General features: G+C 43.1%; 1 protein-coding gene across 9 annotated transcripts in view; it reads left to right on the forward strand.

Moving 5' to 3' along the window:
* tjp1b (tight junction protein 1b) overlaps positions 1–16303 on the forward strand; it is a 70147-nt gene that overhangs the window by 45831 nt on the left and 8013 nt on the right. For 7 of the 9 annotated variants that reach the window (XM_040025937.1, XM_040025939.1, XM_040025943.1 and 4 more), the window contains 24 exons: positions 2067–2123; positions 2629–2753; positions 2874–2976; positions 3196–3511; positions 3865–3971; positions 4349–4517; positions 4626–4770; positions 6938–7068; positions 7623–7728; positions 8419–8569; positions 9187–9295; positions 9380–9599; positions 9767–9951; positions 10033–10128; positions 10211–10293; positions 10390–10600; positions 10710–10810; positions 10890–11240; positions 11575–11805; positions 12841–13707; positions 14171–14262; positions 14560–14775; positions 14884–15020; positions 15751–16222. In XM_040025937.1, the coding sequence (XP_039881871.1) occupies positions 2067–2123; positions 2629–2753; positions 2874–2976; positions 3196–3511; positions 3865–3971; positions 4349–4517; positions 4626–4770; positions 6938–7068; positions 7623–7728; positions 8419–8569; positions 9187–9295; positions 9380–9599; positions 9767–9951; positions 10033–10128; positions 10211–10293; positions 10390–10600; positions 10710–10810; positions 10890–11240; positions 11575–11805; positions 12841–13707; positions 14171–14262; positions 14560–14775; positions 14884–15020; positions 15751–16222 (4781 nt within the window). The remainder of the gene's footprint in view (positions 1–2066; positions 2124–2628; positions 2754–2873; positions 2977–3195; positions 3512–3864; positions 3972–4348; positions 4518–4625; positions 4771–6937; positions 7069–7622; positions 7729–8418; positions 8570–9186; positions 9296–9379; positions 9600–9766; positions 9952–10032; positions 10129–10210; positions 10294–10389; positions 10601–10709; positions 10811–10889; positions 11241–11574; positions 11806–12840; positions 13708–14170; positions 14263–14559; positions 14776–14883; positions 15021–15750; positions 16223–16303) is intronic. The other 2 variants (XM_040025934.1, XM_040025935.1) reach the window with 2 other exon arrangements.

Here is a 16303-nt window from a genome sequence, read left to right on the forward strand (position 1 = left end):
GCACTTGGCCGACAGGTCGCAGCAGACATAAGGATGATGTGTTGAAGGAGGCCAGGGTGCTAAAACAATAAACGGCACAGCAGCAGTTGGTCAGCTAAGCTGCTGCCTCTGAATATGATTTCTGCTGTACAAAAAAAAGTTGGACATTGTTTTCTTCACATCTGAGTTACTTTTTTTGTTCAGACATTTGCTTCTGCAGCAGCATGGCTGTTGTTATTTTCAACTTCAGAATCTCTGGGTGTGTTTTTAGTGTTTCTCATCACACACATTTTGGTGATGACTTAAAACTGTGCAATATTGCAAAATACATTTTGATAGTTTAAAAAAAGGTGTCCCTGAATCTTAACTACTGTGTAAGGTTGATTAAATTGTGCGTCCTTGGGCTCACAATCCCTTAGTACCTTATATTTTTGTTGCCACACTCTGACGGGGGATGAATTTGGGGGTAAAAGTAATGGGATGGGTTATCTTGTTTTCATAATTGATGGATGCCATTAAGGACAGGTAGCTTTACTGATTAAAAATGATTAACTGAATATCCCTATTCCCTATATGAGATTTCATAGTGGTCTGTAGTTCAGTATTTGGCCTGCAGACCATCCAAGATTTTTAGCTGTTTATCGCTCTTTGTGGCTTAATAGCACTTCCATTATCAAGTTGTCATACTGATGTGCTGCAAAATGGCTTTCAGTGTGAAACTGGACTGACTCTTGCTAGATGTTTTGCGTTTGAAGCTGCCAACACGTCGACAGCAGTCTCAGTGGCAGGTCTAAGCACTGGAACCGATGCTCCTTTTCAGCGTGAAGAGTAATCTCCCTTTGCTCATTTTTCATCACATTTTAATGTACCGCAACATGAGATTTCTGCATAGGTGGTTATACTGTAAGCGTTCGAGGTGTCAAAGAAATAACCAGCAAAGCAGAAGGGGATATGTGTGGCAGTCTCACCTATTAAGATCACAAGGCTAGGATCATTTTGCATGACAGATGGGGGTTATTGCATTAAGTGCTGTGATGGTGGTTGTAATTTGCCCCAATGGGAATGACCTCGTAGTATTTTATATGCAGTCCTTGAATGTCTAATGTGTTGTGAGATTGCAGTGGAGGTAAAATGATACAGAGGCAGAGATAAGAAGCGGGCTGTAGGTCGCAGAGGATGGCGTTAACCCAGCAGCTGACTGAGGTGACCTTAATCTTATCCTCTGTGGTTGTTAATGGGGCTGAGGTTGTCCTTCAATTTTAGAGACTTACTGCCAGTGTGGCCCTATTTAATGAAGGAAGATCTTTTTCTGTTGTGCTGTTGTACTCAGTTCACTGTAAACTTGGGACCTCATACTGTGGACCCACTACAAAGAAGACTGTCTAGTCTAAAAACCAACATGTTTATGGTGTGTGCGTGGGCTATTTGCTGTGCTCTGTTGTGTCATCTGTATCACTGTGAATCAGCAACAGTGTGAAACAAACAAGCGTCCTGATGTGTACCCTGTCTTAATTTTTAGTGGTGAAACACTTCCCCTTCCACTAGGAACCTTGGTAGAGGACAAAAAATAATCAGTGCTATTATTGTGTATTCAAATATTCTGTTCATCTTTTTAATTTTTTTTTACTAAAGTCTCTCAGTGTGCTTTCACAGTCTATTTGCTGTTTATAATCTTTACATCCTTTATTTGCAGTATGAATAATACAATATGAATAATGAAATGTAGCCTAGATTGCCCAAGTGGCTGATGTTCATAAAGCAGCAGTAGTCCAAACCCTTACCCTCTATTTTTTTTCAGTATCTCAGTATAAGTAGCTTTTGCTGCAAAAGTGGTAAATGCTACTCTACACATTATGCAGACATTTAGCTTGGACAGATAACGCCTACTCTGTTCATTAAAAAACAACACATTGGACCTTTTATGCAGACTTTGTTAAAGGTTAAACACTGAAGGAGACACTGTCAGATGTATTTTGGGAGCCACTCTTCCACCTTTTATCAGTTGGAATAATGAATTATTTTGACTCTTCTTGTCTGAACTCTGGAGCTTATGTGTTAAGCACTGCGCAATTTTTTTTGCCTTTCAGAGTGCAGCAATGGAGGAGACAGTCATTTGGGAACAGCACACAGTAACACTACACAGGGTGGGTATCTGTTATCCTTCCTTTACTCTCTATAATTGTCTATGTTGAAATTATGCCCTATCCTAAACGCTCTCTGCCCTACCTGGTTTACGTTATTTTCCCTCTATCTCCCATCTCAGCATTTTTCTTCCCTGCTATTTTCAGGATCACAGCATGTAGGGAGTTAGCTCACTGTGTAATTAATTGCACGTGGAACAGACAAAACAGCAGAGTTATCACAAAGCTTTTCTTCTACACGATTCCATGTTTTTGGCTGTGGAGCATAAATAATTTGCACAAATGCTGATCTGGCATCTTTGTGCACATTGTTTGCACGCACACTGCATCGCTTCAAAGTGTTCGACTGCTGTATTCTGTAGAGGTGGTTTTACAAACAATTATTTTGTTGGATTTGTACCAGGAGGTGGTAATTTAAATACATCTGTCTCTACTCATCAGTTAGTGTCTTCGTCCATCCACACATCCTTATCTTTTTTTTGTGTTTTGTTTTTATTTCTGTGTGCAGGCACCAGGGTTTGGCTTTGGGATAGCCATTTCAGGTGGACGGGATAACCCTCATTTTCAGAGTGGTGAGACCTCCATTGTCATCTCAGATGTGCTGAAAGGAGGCCCCGCAGAAGGCCTACTGCAGTAAGATTTAGTTGTATTATCGGGAACCCAGTCATGCAGCTCATTTTTTAGTATTAAATTACACTGCCTGCTCCATAAAGACTCCACTGTCTGTCTGTTCTTGGTATCTCATTTCTCTAGGGAAAATGACAGAGTCGTTATGGTCAACGCTGTCTCCATGGATAATGTGGAGCACGCGTACGCTGTTCAGCAGCTTCGTAAAAGTGGGAAGCTCGCCAAAATTGTGAGTGTCACATCCCATTATGAAGTCTTCTTGGAAAGCTCATTTTATAGTCAGACTTAAAAAGTGTTTGTAGCAGAGATATGTATATTGCTAATAATGTTATTTGGGCTCTCTCATAGGTTTTCGTAGTTCACTAGCAGAAAAGATGTGCATGATAAGCGGAGTGCCTGGCTCATGTTGGTTGTCAAGCTCATTTCATGTCTTATTCCCTTTGTTTAGACAATCAGGCGCAAGAGGAAGGTGCACGTCCCCATGGGCCGCCTGGGAGAGAGGGAGACTATGTCAGAGCATGACGAGGAGGAGGATAGCTACGACGAAGAGATATATGAAACGAGAAGTGGACGCAGTGGCGCGTACAGCGGTGTGGGCGGCGCTATGGGCAGGCGCAGTGGGCGGAGCGGTGGTCGCAGGGACAGGGAACGTGAACGCAGTGGCTCACGGGAAAGAAGTCTCTCCCCACGCTCAGACCGCCGCTCGCACAACCTGCCCCCACGGCCCGCCAAGGTCACTCTCGTGAAATCCCGCAAAAATGAAGGTGAGGCTCACAAAGTCGGGGATAAAAAGGGAGTCAGAACAGTGGCCAGTGAAGCAGGGAATCTCCTGCCATTTGCTTTACATGACTATTAACAGACAACCATATTCTCTTTTAGAAGAGAATAAAACCTCCAAATCAGCATTGGTTAACTGCCAGAGCAAACAAAACTTGCCAGCCACAGCAAAATCCAAGTAAACTCAAGTAAATCTAAGTAAAAGAGCAATTAATCTTCTTTAATCAGTACTGTTAATCCCAGTGGGAGAAGCAGATGTCAGCAGAATCGCAGTCAGTGTGGTGTTGTCACGTGAACTCTGTGCTAACGTTGTCTTTGTTGCTGTCGTTCACTTTGTAAGCAGAATATGGCCTGCGCCTGGCCAGCCACATCTTTGTCAAGGACATTTCCCCTGAGAGCCTGGCAGCCAGGGATGGCAACATCCAGGAGGGGGATGTTGTACTGAAGGTGAGAGGGGAAAGGCAGAGAATCACTAGAAACATAGAAGATAAACTGAAAATGTTTGATCATGTTCTTTATATAATCTAACCTGATTCAGATAGAAGGATGTGCAGTATGTACTACTTTGTCTCATTGTATTAATGTTTTGGGAACATGCTGTGTAGAAGGACACCGTCACATTTAGCAACATGCACATCTTGATCCTTTCTTTTAATGCATAGACTGGTTATGGGGAGGAACGTTAATGTGGTCTCATACCATTAAGATAATAACCCCAGACATGTCACCTTTTATATTGTTTCTCTTTTCATTCAAGTTCTGTGGCTGTGTACGAATGTTTACTTCATGTCATTTCTGATGGCTTGTTTTGCTGATTCTTTCAGATTAATGGCACCGTGACAGAGAACCTCTCTTTGATTGATGCCAAGAAGCTGATAGAAAGGTCAAAGGGCAAGCTAAAAATGGTGGTTCAGAGGGATGAGAGAGCGACCCTGCTGAACATCCCTGACCTCGATGACAGTATTCCCTCAGCCAACGCTTCTGACAGAGATGGTGAGAGTGATGTGAATTCAACTCAAATGAGTGGATACGAAGAAAGTCAGACTTGTCAGGGCAACTTTGAGGCTGCGGCCGTTTAACAGTATCTTTATGTTTAACCAGACATTTCAGATATCCATTCTCTGGCATCCGACCATTCCAATCGATCACATGACAGACATCGTAGCAGCCGCTCCCGCTCTCCAGACAGACGATCTGAACCCTCAGACCACTCCCGACATTCACCTCCACAAATCAGCAATGGCAGGTAAAGAACATCAACCCGGCTTTCAGGAAATACATAAAATCGTGGGATATAGTTGCAAGAAACATTGTTATTTTTGTATGTATATATTCTGTTTTTCTTCTCTTCACAACTTTCTGTGTTTGATGGAATGAAGTTTAGAACAATACCAATTTAAACTTGAACAGCACCATTGATCACCAAAATGTGGGTGGAGTACAAAACCATATTATTGGTCGCTTTGCTTAATGGTAAATTAAAAAAAAAAAGTCCCTTAGTGTATTTGGAGAAGTCTGAGCTCTCAGGTTTGGGGTTAATTTATGATTAATGTAATAATTGATCTGTGTGTTTGTAGTTTTGTTTTGGTTTTTGGTAGAGACAGACTGGAAATGCAGGATAATGCAAGGATATAACCACTTTGATACTGGGTTGTCCTAAGCATAATTTCTCTACTGGTTTTTAGACTGTTGTTGATTAATTAAGACAGTAATTTGCAAATGAGTGAAATTAAAATAAGTTATATGCAACCACTTAGTAAGACTTTAACATCTTTTAAGTAACCACAACTGATGATATTTGCTTCCATGCTTTAAAACAAGCTTTTTTCCCTTCCCCTTTTCTGTTTTTCTCATGAAAGGTAGTGTGTGTTAGCACCAACCATTACTCCATTCACCACTTCTTTTGACTCTAACGTTGTTTGAAAGTACCTCATTAATTCTTCATTTAAACTCAATAGAGCACCACAGTTGTTTCCCTTTCACTCTGCTCACTGACCTGAGAAAAAATAAAAGTCAGCTGTTAAGCCGCAAAAGAGTCTGTCTTGGTCAAAATTACGGTTGAAAGCAGATCAAGAGTCTGCTCTGCTGAGCGTAGAAGCTCACTGCTCTTAACTCTTAAACATGATGCCATAATTCAAAGCTGTTGCTGAATGGGATTTTTCTGCACTTGGTTATTCCTGTTATACTTCAGCAGCTGGAGAAATCCATACGTTTGGTGCCATTCCCCTATTTGAATATTGAGGATTTAATAAACGAATTATTCGATTTAATGTAGTTCAGTAGAGTTGTTGGGACTTTGACAAACGACTGTATATTCACAGCCCTCAGTCTAAAAGAAGTGATGAATTTGTGTGTTGAAGATCAGTCTTTTGTGTAACAGCAAATTATTAACTGATGGATGTTGCTGTTGATATCAGACATCAATTATTTAGAGACATTTCTTCTCAAGATGAGAGAATCATTTGAATGTGTCACTGGATCTTCTTCTTTTCAATGTTTTGGTGGACAAAACTGCATGTTCACCACAAAGGAAATCGTGACACACAGTAATAAAAGGCCATCTCCAGCTGCCTGTTTTAAGTCGCTCTCTATTTTTTCCTATTAGGCTCATCATTTCTTGTCATTTTTAATATACAAAAAGCAAAAATCTCTATAATGTTCTAAACAGTGGCACGGGCACACTACCTTGTGTATTTTAGTTAACAGGAAGGAGTTCTTGTGACAGGATGTTATTTGATTTGTTTGTTTGAACCTGATCAGTGATCTGGAACCCTTTCTCTCAGCTCGTGAAGTTGGCAGTTAAGTGCAGCCTGGGATGAAAAGAAGTTTGTTCCTGTCCAGCCAGTTCAAGCAGGATCCTTTGTAGTTACTTTGTCACACAGTCTGTGAACAAAGCAGCTCTCTTCCCAAAAAGTTAGCCATGTGACCAGGAGAGCCACAGATCTATGCCACTGGGAAGCCTGTCTTTATCCCTCCTGTTCCTATCACTTGCTAAGAAATCACAATCAGCATCTGAAGTTTGTTTGTCAAAATGCATGGAAATTTGGACATCATATGTCACTGTATATTAGTTTATACAGTAGTTTACGCAGTTTTTCTTTTTAAAGGAAGTCAAAGTAAGCTGGTCTAAAGCCAGAGCCTCACAGTGAAATTCACCTGGAGGACAGAACCCACTCTGACACCTTGGATAAGCTGCTCTAAAAATAGAGCACAAAAGACTGGAAAGACAAAGTGATGACCTTCAACACTAAGATGCAGGCGTAGAAAGAAGCTATTCTTAGCAAATGCATGTTCTGTTTAAGAGACAGTTTCATGTTGCCTTGCAGCACTACATCTGCAGAATGCATTATTCATGATCTCGTGCCTCATGTTCTAAAGAGAGGTTATACAAAAACATCTTTTTGCATCTTTAGTCACAGAAGTCGTGACGACGAACGGGCCTCAAAGCCGGCTTCAACACCAGCGAAGCTAGCGGAGGAGGTACCTCTGCCCAAACCGAAGGAGTCAGGAGGCAGAGAGGAGAAACAGCTCCCACCCCTCCCAGGTCAGATGTAAATCAGTCAGCCAAAAAATTACATATTGGTTTGTATGTCTAAGAATAGTCATTTGTAAATCGGTGTGAATCTTGAGAAACGGTGTGTAATGCCCCTGTCGGTCGTTTGCAGCAGAAAATTTACATGAATTAATGAACTCTTATTCGAAACAGTTATTTTTGCCCTTTTTTGGTAGTTGCGCTTTTAAAAAGTTAGATCCAGACGCCTGCCGAGCCTGGCTGAGTCAGCCTGGAGCCAAGTGAAAATAAACCATATGAGCTGATCGAGCCTGACGTTCCTCCCCAGCCTCCAGCAGTCTGCTGCCTCTCTCTTTGACTTCCTAGCTCAGGACACTGTGTGCCTTGAGTGTGCGTGTGTGCACACAAGAATGTGTGTGATAATATTTTGCTTATATGTATGCACACTGTTGTTGTTTTTGTTCTTATTCTCACTCATTTTCTGTCTGTGTGAGGGTATTCCTTTGTTTATGATGATGTACAGCCAGTGTTACGTGTTCATCATCTGTCTGCCATAATAACATGAATCTCTGCACATTTGTATTTAGAACCCAAGCCAGTCTATGCTCAGCCCGGACAGCCAGATGTAGACCTGCCTGTCAGTCCTTCTGATGCTCCTGTGCCAACTACTGCCCATGATGATAGCATCCTACGGTAAAGTTTACAATATAGTAATATCCTACACACTCTCTCTCTCACACACACACACACACACACACACACACACACACACACACACACACACACACACACAGCGGGGAAAAAAGTACTTTTGACTACATCAGGAGAGCTGTTATTTAGAAAAATGTTTTAAAATGCTTCCATGCACAGTCTTATCTGTAAAGCGCAGTATCTGCAGGCTTCAGACTGCTCTAAACACTCAGTGGCAGGGTTTTTTTTCTACTCTTGGGTCTCATTAGCCTCAGATAAAAAGGATACCCTAAATGTGGTCATCTCAGAAGTGTAGGTCTGACTGTGAGCACAGCAGTCCCTCCCACCTGCTGTTCACATGTTTTGTTTTCAAGGTGCAGCCAGTCGGGAGAAAATACAACAGGGAGGGTGGTCTTGAAGGGAACAGTTAAAAGGGCTTGTGGATTATTTTGAACTGTGAAGTGTGCTGTAATGAAGATTTGTAGCTGAAAACGAGGGCAACGGGACCCCCATTAATGGTTAGCTGCCAAGTTGAATGAGCAGGACGCGGAGTGATCAGTGGTTGTGTCTGAGAATGTTTACTGTTGTTATTTTTTTGTTATTAGCAAAAATACTGAAATCTCTGTAGAGAAATCTGGCTGACATTTAAGTCATATCAAAAGAAATGAACTTGGCAATTGTTTTTATTCTCAGGCCAAGCATGAAGTTGGTGAAGTTCAAAAAGGGGGAGAGTGTGGGTCTGCGGCTGGCTGGGGGGAACGACGTGGGCATCTTCGTAGCTGGAGTGCTGGAAGATAGTCCAGCCGCTAAGGAGGGCCTAGAGGAGGGCGACCAAATTCTCAGGGTAAGATTATTTTTAACATAAGCTGATTGTGAAGTGAGACAAACTGCAACACATATGATGTAAAAAAAGAACAAGAAAGGGGAGCTGTTTAAGTTTGGAGAGAAAAGTGGAAAAAAGGGATAAGCCATTTTGTTTTAACAGTGGGCACATCATAGTGCGTGTAAACAGTAGTGTTTTATGGGAAATGTTTCTGAAACATTCCCTTAAATATTCATGGTGTTATACTCTGGCTGCTCCAAAATTCCTCTATCTTCAAGCTGGTCTCTTAGCAATAGCCCTGAGGGAGCGTACACAAAAACACCGTTTCCTCTCGCTGTGTTTGTCCCATTCCCTCACAGTCGTATATCTCACTGTTTGTTCCTCCTCCTCTATTCTCTGAGTATATTGAGGAATGACTTGACTTCTTGTAGTGCAATAAAAAACCTGCAGTTACCCAGGCATTTCAGAGAACAGGAAAAGCTATGCGAACCTCTGTTTAAATGGAGATTTACATTGTCTGAGATGTGCTCCTTGAACAATAAAAGCTTCTGCTTAAACTTGAAAATCCAAAATAAAACATTTTTGTATGAAAACCATAAAAACCATAAACCAGAAACATGTTTTTTTCCAAATTCCAGGTAAATAATGTTGACTTTGCAAACATAATCCGAGAGGAGGCGGTGCTCTTCCTCCTGGACCTTCCTAAGGGTGAAGAGGTCACCATTCTGGCCCAGAAGAAGAAAGATGGTAAAGGAAGTGAAAAGAGAACTAAGAACTATCTAATAAGCTGATTGGTTTGCTGATACTGACTTAACGCTCTGTACTCTTCAGTATATCGGCGGATTGTGGAATCAGATGTTGGTGACTCTTTCTACATCCGGACACACTTTGAGTATGAGAAGGAATCGCCGTATGGTTTGAGCTTTAACAAGGGCGAGGTGTTCCGTGTGGTGGACACCCTCTACAACGGCAAATTAGGCTCCTGGTTGGCTATTCGCATTGGCAAGAACCATCAGGAGGTGGAGAGGGGCATCATCCCCAACAAAAACAGGTGAAAGCATCCCTTCTCATCTCCTTTCGAGTTGTAGTTAATCTCCATATTTGTGGGGTTTCTTGTTTGTTTGGTGTGTGTGTGTGTGTGTGTGTGTGTGAGATGTCTTTGTGTACTGGCAGTGTTGATATTAGTCCTAATGACAGTATCTCTGCTTTTGTCTACAGAGCAGAGCAGCTCTCCAGTGTGCAATACACTCTCCCCAAAACAGCAGGTGGAGACAGGGCTGACTTCTGGAGGTTCCGTGGTCTTCGCAGTTCAAAGAGGAACCTGAGGAAGAGCCGAGAGGATCTTTCTTCACAGCCAGTCCAAACAAAGTTCCCAGCTTATGAAAGAGTTGTGCTGAGAGAGGGTGAGGTGTCTGTTAGCCCGTTTAAGAGTAACAGCACAGTTTTTTTTAAGTCTGTTAATGGTTTCTTTTCTCCTTGTGCAGCTGGCTTCCTAAGACCGGTTGTAATATTTGGACCTATTGCTGATGTTGCTCGTGAAAAGCTTTCCAGAGAAGAGCCAGATCTTTTTGAGCTTGCAAGTATGTCAGTAAACTGCATAAAACACATTTAGTACTCAAGAAAATGTATTTGTCTTTAAAATTGTCTCACCTCATTTCCTAGAGAGTGAACCGAGAGATGCAGGAACAGACCAGCGTAGTTCAGGAATAATTCGTCTTCACACTATCAAGCAGATCATCGACAGAGTGAGCTCTTTATGATACATGCATGGATTTTAAAAATAATATATCATTGTTTGTGTGCGTGCATTTGTTAAAAATAACTTTCTTTTCTTAATGAAGGACAAACATGCTGTACTGGACATCACTCCAAATGCTGTGGACAGGCTGAACTATGCTCAGTGGTACCCGATTGTAGTCTTCCTAAATCCCGATAACAAACAGGGTGTGAAGAACATGAGGACCAGGTTGTGTCCAGAGTCCAGGAAGAGTGCCAGGAAGCTCTATGAGCGAGCCATTAAACTGAGGAAGAATAATCACCACCTGTTCACCAGTAAGTGGGAGAGAGTTATAAAAATACCAGTAAATGAAAAATGTAAATTGTCTTTTTTTAACATGCTTTGTTCTTAATGAGCTGCCTGAAATGTAAACTATTCTCTTAGCGACCATCAACTTGAACAATATGAATGATGGTTGGTATGGAGCGCTAAAGGAAACCATCCAGCAACAGCAGAACCAGCTGGTGTGGGTGTCAGAGGGCAAGGTGAGTCTATTCTGCTGCGCTGAACACCATTACTGTGAATAAATGAGCCATCAGGTGACGGTTTCTCTGCTCTATTCAGGCGGATGGTACTACAGAGGATGACTTGGATATCCATGATGACCGCTTGTCCTACCTTTCAGCACCAGGTAGTGAATACTCAATGTATAGCACAGACAGCCGCCACACTTCTGACTATGAGGACACAGACACAGAAGGTGGAGCATACACAGACCAGGAATTAGATGAGACTTTGAATGATGAGGTGGGTCTGCCCACGGAGCCTGCCATCACCCGCTCCTCAGAGCCTGTGCGAGAAGATCCTCCTGTAATTCAGGACACCCCTGGTTACCCTGGATACCAGCACCCCGTGCAGCCTGACCCAGCCAATCGCATAGACCCTGCTGGGTTCAAGATGGCTGCTCCGCAGCAGGTAAAGTTCATATCTGGCATTGCAGACAGGCTTTGCCTTTCAAAGATGGATGCATGGGTGAAATTATATGACTGAAGAGCAGAGGAATTACTCCTTTGTATTTAGTGATGTGTCCTGACCTTTTTGTTAAGATTAAAAGTTTCTTGACTAAGTAATGAATATTTTTAGAAGCTACTGGTATGTTATCGATTCTAATCACATTTCTGCAAGCGATTTCTCTGGCTGGTGTAAAACTGATTCAGTGTAAGGAAGAAGATCACGGTGTTGGGGTAAGCTGTACTTTCTGTGCCCTTGGCAGGCTGTATTATAAATGTCTCTTAACAATACTTCACAGCAAGGTGAGGCTGCTGTGCCCATGCCCTCGTTGCCTCCGACGTCGGTAGCAACCCCTGCTGCTGAGCAGTCTGTACAGCTAGAGGGTGTGCACCTAGAGGAGCCGCCTGCTGCAGCCGCAGCTCCTCAGGCTGACTCACTTAGCAGCCCCAGCCCTGCCCCTGAGCTTATTCAGCCCCCACCACCACCACATGAACCCCACCCGTCTGGACTGCCTGGTCCAGAACCAAAGGTACCCGCTGTTTCACCAGCCACTCGGACCGGGCCTGGGCCCCAGCCTGCTGTTTTAACTGCCTGTCTTCTCACACATGCTTTCCACTTGCTCTCTGCATGACACGCCCACACTGTGTGACTCACTGAGCCCACTGTGTGCCTCTGGCTTCCAGAGAAAATGTGTGACAGACTAGTCCACATGCACCACAGTGGGCTGGGAGACCAGAAGGACTGGTACATCTGAGTCTTTGACCAGGGTGAAGACATCCACAACCAGCCCTAACTGTTGCCTTACTTCCTTTGCATGGCTCCTAATGTTTTTTGGGTTCCTTTCAGCTTCAACTTTTCTTCTGTAGATGAAAAATAGTGTCACAGTAGCATCGTAGTGGGTAGATGTGTCGTCTGTCGTAGTGCCAGTAGTTTGACATTGCATTATATGCAAACTGAATGTTTTTTGCATGATGAAAGCTAACCTGCAGACAGTACTCTTGGTAATAAATTCCTTTCAATGAGCAATTCTCCCTATGGAAAAACAAACTTGCATCTGCACACTGCATTATGTCTCTCTTGTGTAGTTACGCCCTCTGTATATGCCAACAGATCAACCTTCCATAGGAAGTACTGTAACTAGATTTGCTGTCTACAGGCTACACATCATTTGTTTGAAACGAGGCCTTTCAGAAATGTACAAATTACTTGCTAGTGTGCCATTTATCAAACTTTAATGATGTAAAATTCACTTGTGTTTATATGGATAACCACCATTCTTGAAAGGCATCTTGTCAAACAGGCATTCAGAACTGTTTTTAATAATGGGAAAAGGTTTGCCTGAGTAAATGCACTTTGACTTAATCTTGGTTTAATTCATCGGTTGAGAGATTTTCTTTGGTTGATGTTATTGTTAAACTTTTCAAGGTTTTAGTTTATTTCCTGTTAATTAATTTAATCTTAATCTGGTGTTGGGAGAATACTGGCTGCCTCCTGTCCTGCAGCACTGGTTTGTTAAAAGTTTGCAATGGGATGGATCCATTCATTTAATTCTTTTTCTTCACAGATGTACAAGAAAGATCTTTACAATATGGAGGACCCTGTGCGAATCAACCATAGCCTAAAGCAGTCTATGAGCTATAGTCACCAGCCGCCGTACCAGGACAAACAGCCATACCGCGAATACGACCACCCGCCTTACGGATATGATGGAGGCGGCTACACGGAACCAAAGCCTCACAACACTGATTCTCACCTGCACTACGACAACCGTGTGCCTCATTACAACGAACAGTGGCCCCCCTATGACCAGCAGACCTCGTCCTCCCAGCCCGCAGGGTACCAGCCGGGCCACCAGCAACCCATGGGCTACAATCCCCGGTCCCCCTATGAGGATGGACCGGGAAGGGACTACAGCCCCCCTCAGCCACGCTATGATGAGGCCCCACCAGTGGGCTATGATGGCAGACCTCGCCACAGTAAACCTGGACCGATTCGTTACGATGAGCCCCCTCCACCACCTCTCCCTCCGGCAGGCTACGATGCACGTTCCCCATATGAAGCAGAGACCCACAGCTTCCCCATTAACTCCCCTCGATCACCAGAGCCTTCGAAGCAGTATTATGGTGACTCTGGTCTGAGGTCGACCTACATGCCTGGGCCTCCAAACCGGGGTTTTAAGCCAGGGATGCATGATGCTATGAGAAACTCTGAACCCACCATTCCTCCACCTAAACCAGAGGCCCTGCCCTCCCCAGGCGATCCAGCAATCACCCCAGGGTCCAAACCTCCTCCACCTCCACCCCAGGAAGACCTGGATGAGGACCCAGCCATGAAACCACAGTCAGTGCTCAACAGGGTCAAGATGTTTGAGAATAAACGGTCGGTTTCTATGGACAGGGCTAAAGAGGGAGGTGATTCATCAGTACTCCGGGTATGTTTATCTCACCTTAGTTACAATAAGGATTCTGGCTCAGTAACGCAACAACGTCAAAAACTTGATGTTAGAACTCTTTATTAACTTCATCACATTTCAAATATTTGCACTTGTATTGCTAACAGCAAACTGGTTAGAGTCCTAGTTTAAATACAGATAGCTATAATCATGAATAAAAATCCTATTTAAAAAAAACATTTATGTATGATAATAAAATATACAAGGTAGGGTGTAAATGGAGTCCAACAGGATATGGTATGTTGTTATGTTTCATTGATATGTAGTTATCTTGAAAACGCAAGCTTGTTTATATGAGATTTTTCTTCTTTTTTTTTTTTTTTTTTAAATCTTTTGTTGTCTGAAGAATTTCACATCTTTCAGGCACAATAATAGATATGTGTGCAAAATCTAAATCTAATGCAAGAATCGCTAAAGCAGAGGCCCATGTTTGTTTTTTCAGCCTGCAGATATTCCTAAGCCTGTGATAGCACCTGGACCAGTCCTTAAAGCCAATTCCCTCAGCAACCTAGAGCAGGAGAAGTCCTCCTATAGGTATGTAACCCTCGCTGCAAAACCCCAGACTACAGGGTAGGTGAGTGAAGGACAGTTGCTCATAAGATCCTTGAAGAGGAGTCTTAGAATTCATTTGTTGTAGTTTGAGCTCCATCTAGTGGATGCCGCAAGCCCTGTAGGTTAGCCTCAGTGTCATTGGCTGCCTGAGCTGCCCAGCTGTAAAGATTCATATTGATTTCAAAGATATCTGATAAATTAATCTCATAGACTCTACTTTAAGTTAGTGTACAGTTTCTGATTTGCCTCAATCATTCTGCTGTTTGTTTTTTTCTGCAGGGCTCCTGAACCACAGAAGCCCCACACCAAGCCCCTGGATGATGTAGTCCGTTCCAACCACTATGACCCAGATGAGGATGAGGAATACTACAGAAAGCAATTGTCCTACTTTGATCGTCGCAGCTTTGACAGCAAGGCCATGGGCCAGCCCGCTCCTGGCATTAACCGCTTCCATGATCTGCCCAAACCACCTCAGCTATCCTACCCATACAACAGGTATAACAGCTCAGCCTGTGCCAAAAGTGCTGCCTGTTGTACAACATTTCTTAGGTTTTAAGTCGTCACAGCTGTTGAATAATAATTGTTTGTGCCATCTAACTGCAGAGTTGAGTCTGTGGAGAAAGTGAGTCCAGTGGAAAAAAGATACGATCCTCTGCCACAAATCAGTCCCTCTTCACAGTATGGGCCCCCGGCCTCCGCCATTCCACCCGCCACACTGCCCAAACTCAGTCCTGGCGATGGTAAGCTTCCTAAACTTTCTGCTGGCCTTCAAACCTTCGTCTGTACGTTATTACATGAATAACATACACATGACATGAATTATATCTGTGCCATGACATGCTTTCTCCAATAAGCTTTGCCTTTTTCGGCCACTGTTTTTTTCTTCTGTTCTCATATACAGTCATATACATATCTTCATATTTCTTTTCCTACTGTTTCCAGTTGCTTCCTCTCACATCTTTTTGTTTGTTCTTAAATTGATTTCTTAAACAAGACCGTGGTTTCCAAACTAGCATTGGTTGTCTAGAATGTTTTGGGGTTTTTTTTAGCCTTTTTTTTGTGCACACATGCATTGTAAAGTAAACATAGTGCCTCCTGCTACTGCTACCTCTTTGTGTTAATGTAATTTTGTAGGACTGTCCCTGAAGTGATAATGGCTTTAAAAAAAAGACTTTTCTCTCTCTCCCTGTGAGATCAGACTGGCTGCATGGTAGTCAGACCAGAACTGTAAGCAAAACTATCTGTGGCAGGACCTTTTTTTTGCTTGTTGCTGATGAAAGATCTCTACTGAGTGTCAAAGCTCGGCACAGTTCTGTAAATCTAGCAAAAAAAATCTTGATTTTGTTCATTTGTTGGTAGTAGCTAAACTCTTCAGTACATATAGAAAGTACATAACTGTATATATAATCTCTTGTGTATGTTTAATCAAGACTGTATTTAAATTACTTGATTTATTATATCCTCTTTCAGCTAACTCCGTACCTGAACCATTGACCTCACCCAATCCTAAACCTGAGCTGACAACTCTTAGGCCGACCAGTAGGGATGAACCCACACCGGGCAGTTACCTTCCCCCGAGGGGCCTTCCCGACAAATCCCCGGTCAATGGCACTGATGCAGCACCCCCAAAAACCCTGAGCACTCCTGCACCAACTAGTTATAACCGCTACGTCCCGAAGCCTTACACCAGTGCAGCCCGACCCTTTGAGCGCAAGTTTGAGAGCCCCAAGTTCAACCACAATCTGCTGCCCAATGACACACAGGTGAAGACGGACCTCCTCAGCAAGCCCAGTGTGGTGAGCAACAGTAGTGGGAAACCTCAGTTGTCACCGCAGCCCCTTGATCACGACAGTGGCCTAGACACTTTCACACGCACTATAGACAACAGGCCCAAATACCAGCACAATAACATCAACGCCATTCCCAAGGCCATCCCTGTAAGGTAAGACATGTTCTCACCCCTAGTAGCATCGAGTTCTCAGAGAAAGTAATTACTGAGCTGCTGAGAAAGGGAGAGAAACTT

The sequence above is a fragment of the Simochromis diagramma genome, unplaced genomic scaffold, assembly GCF_900408965.1.
Source record: "Simochromis diagramma unplaced genomic scaffold, fSimDia1.1 OVJJ01000293.1, whole genome shotgun sequence".
NCBI lineage: Eukaryota > Metazoa > Chordata > Actinopteri > Cichliformes > Cichlidae > Simochromis > Simochromis diagramma.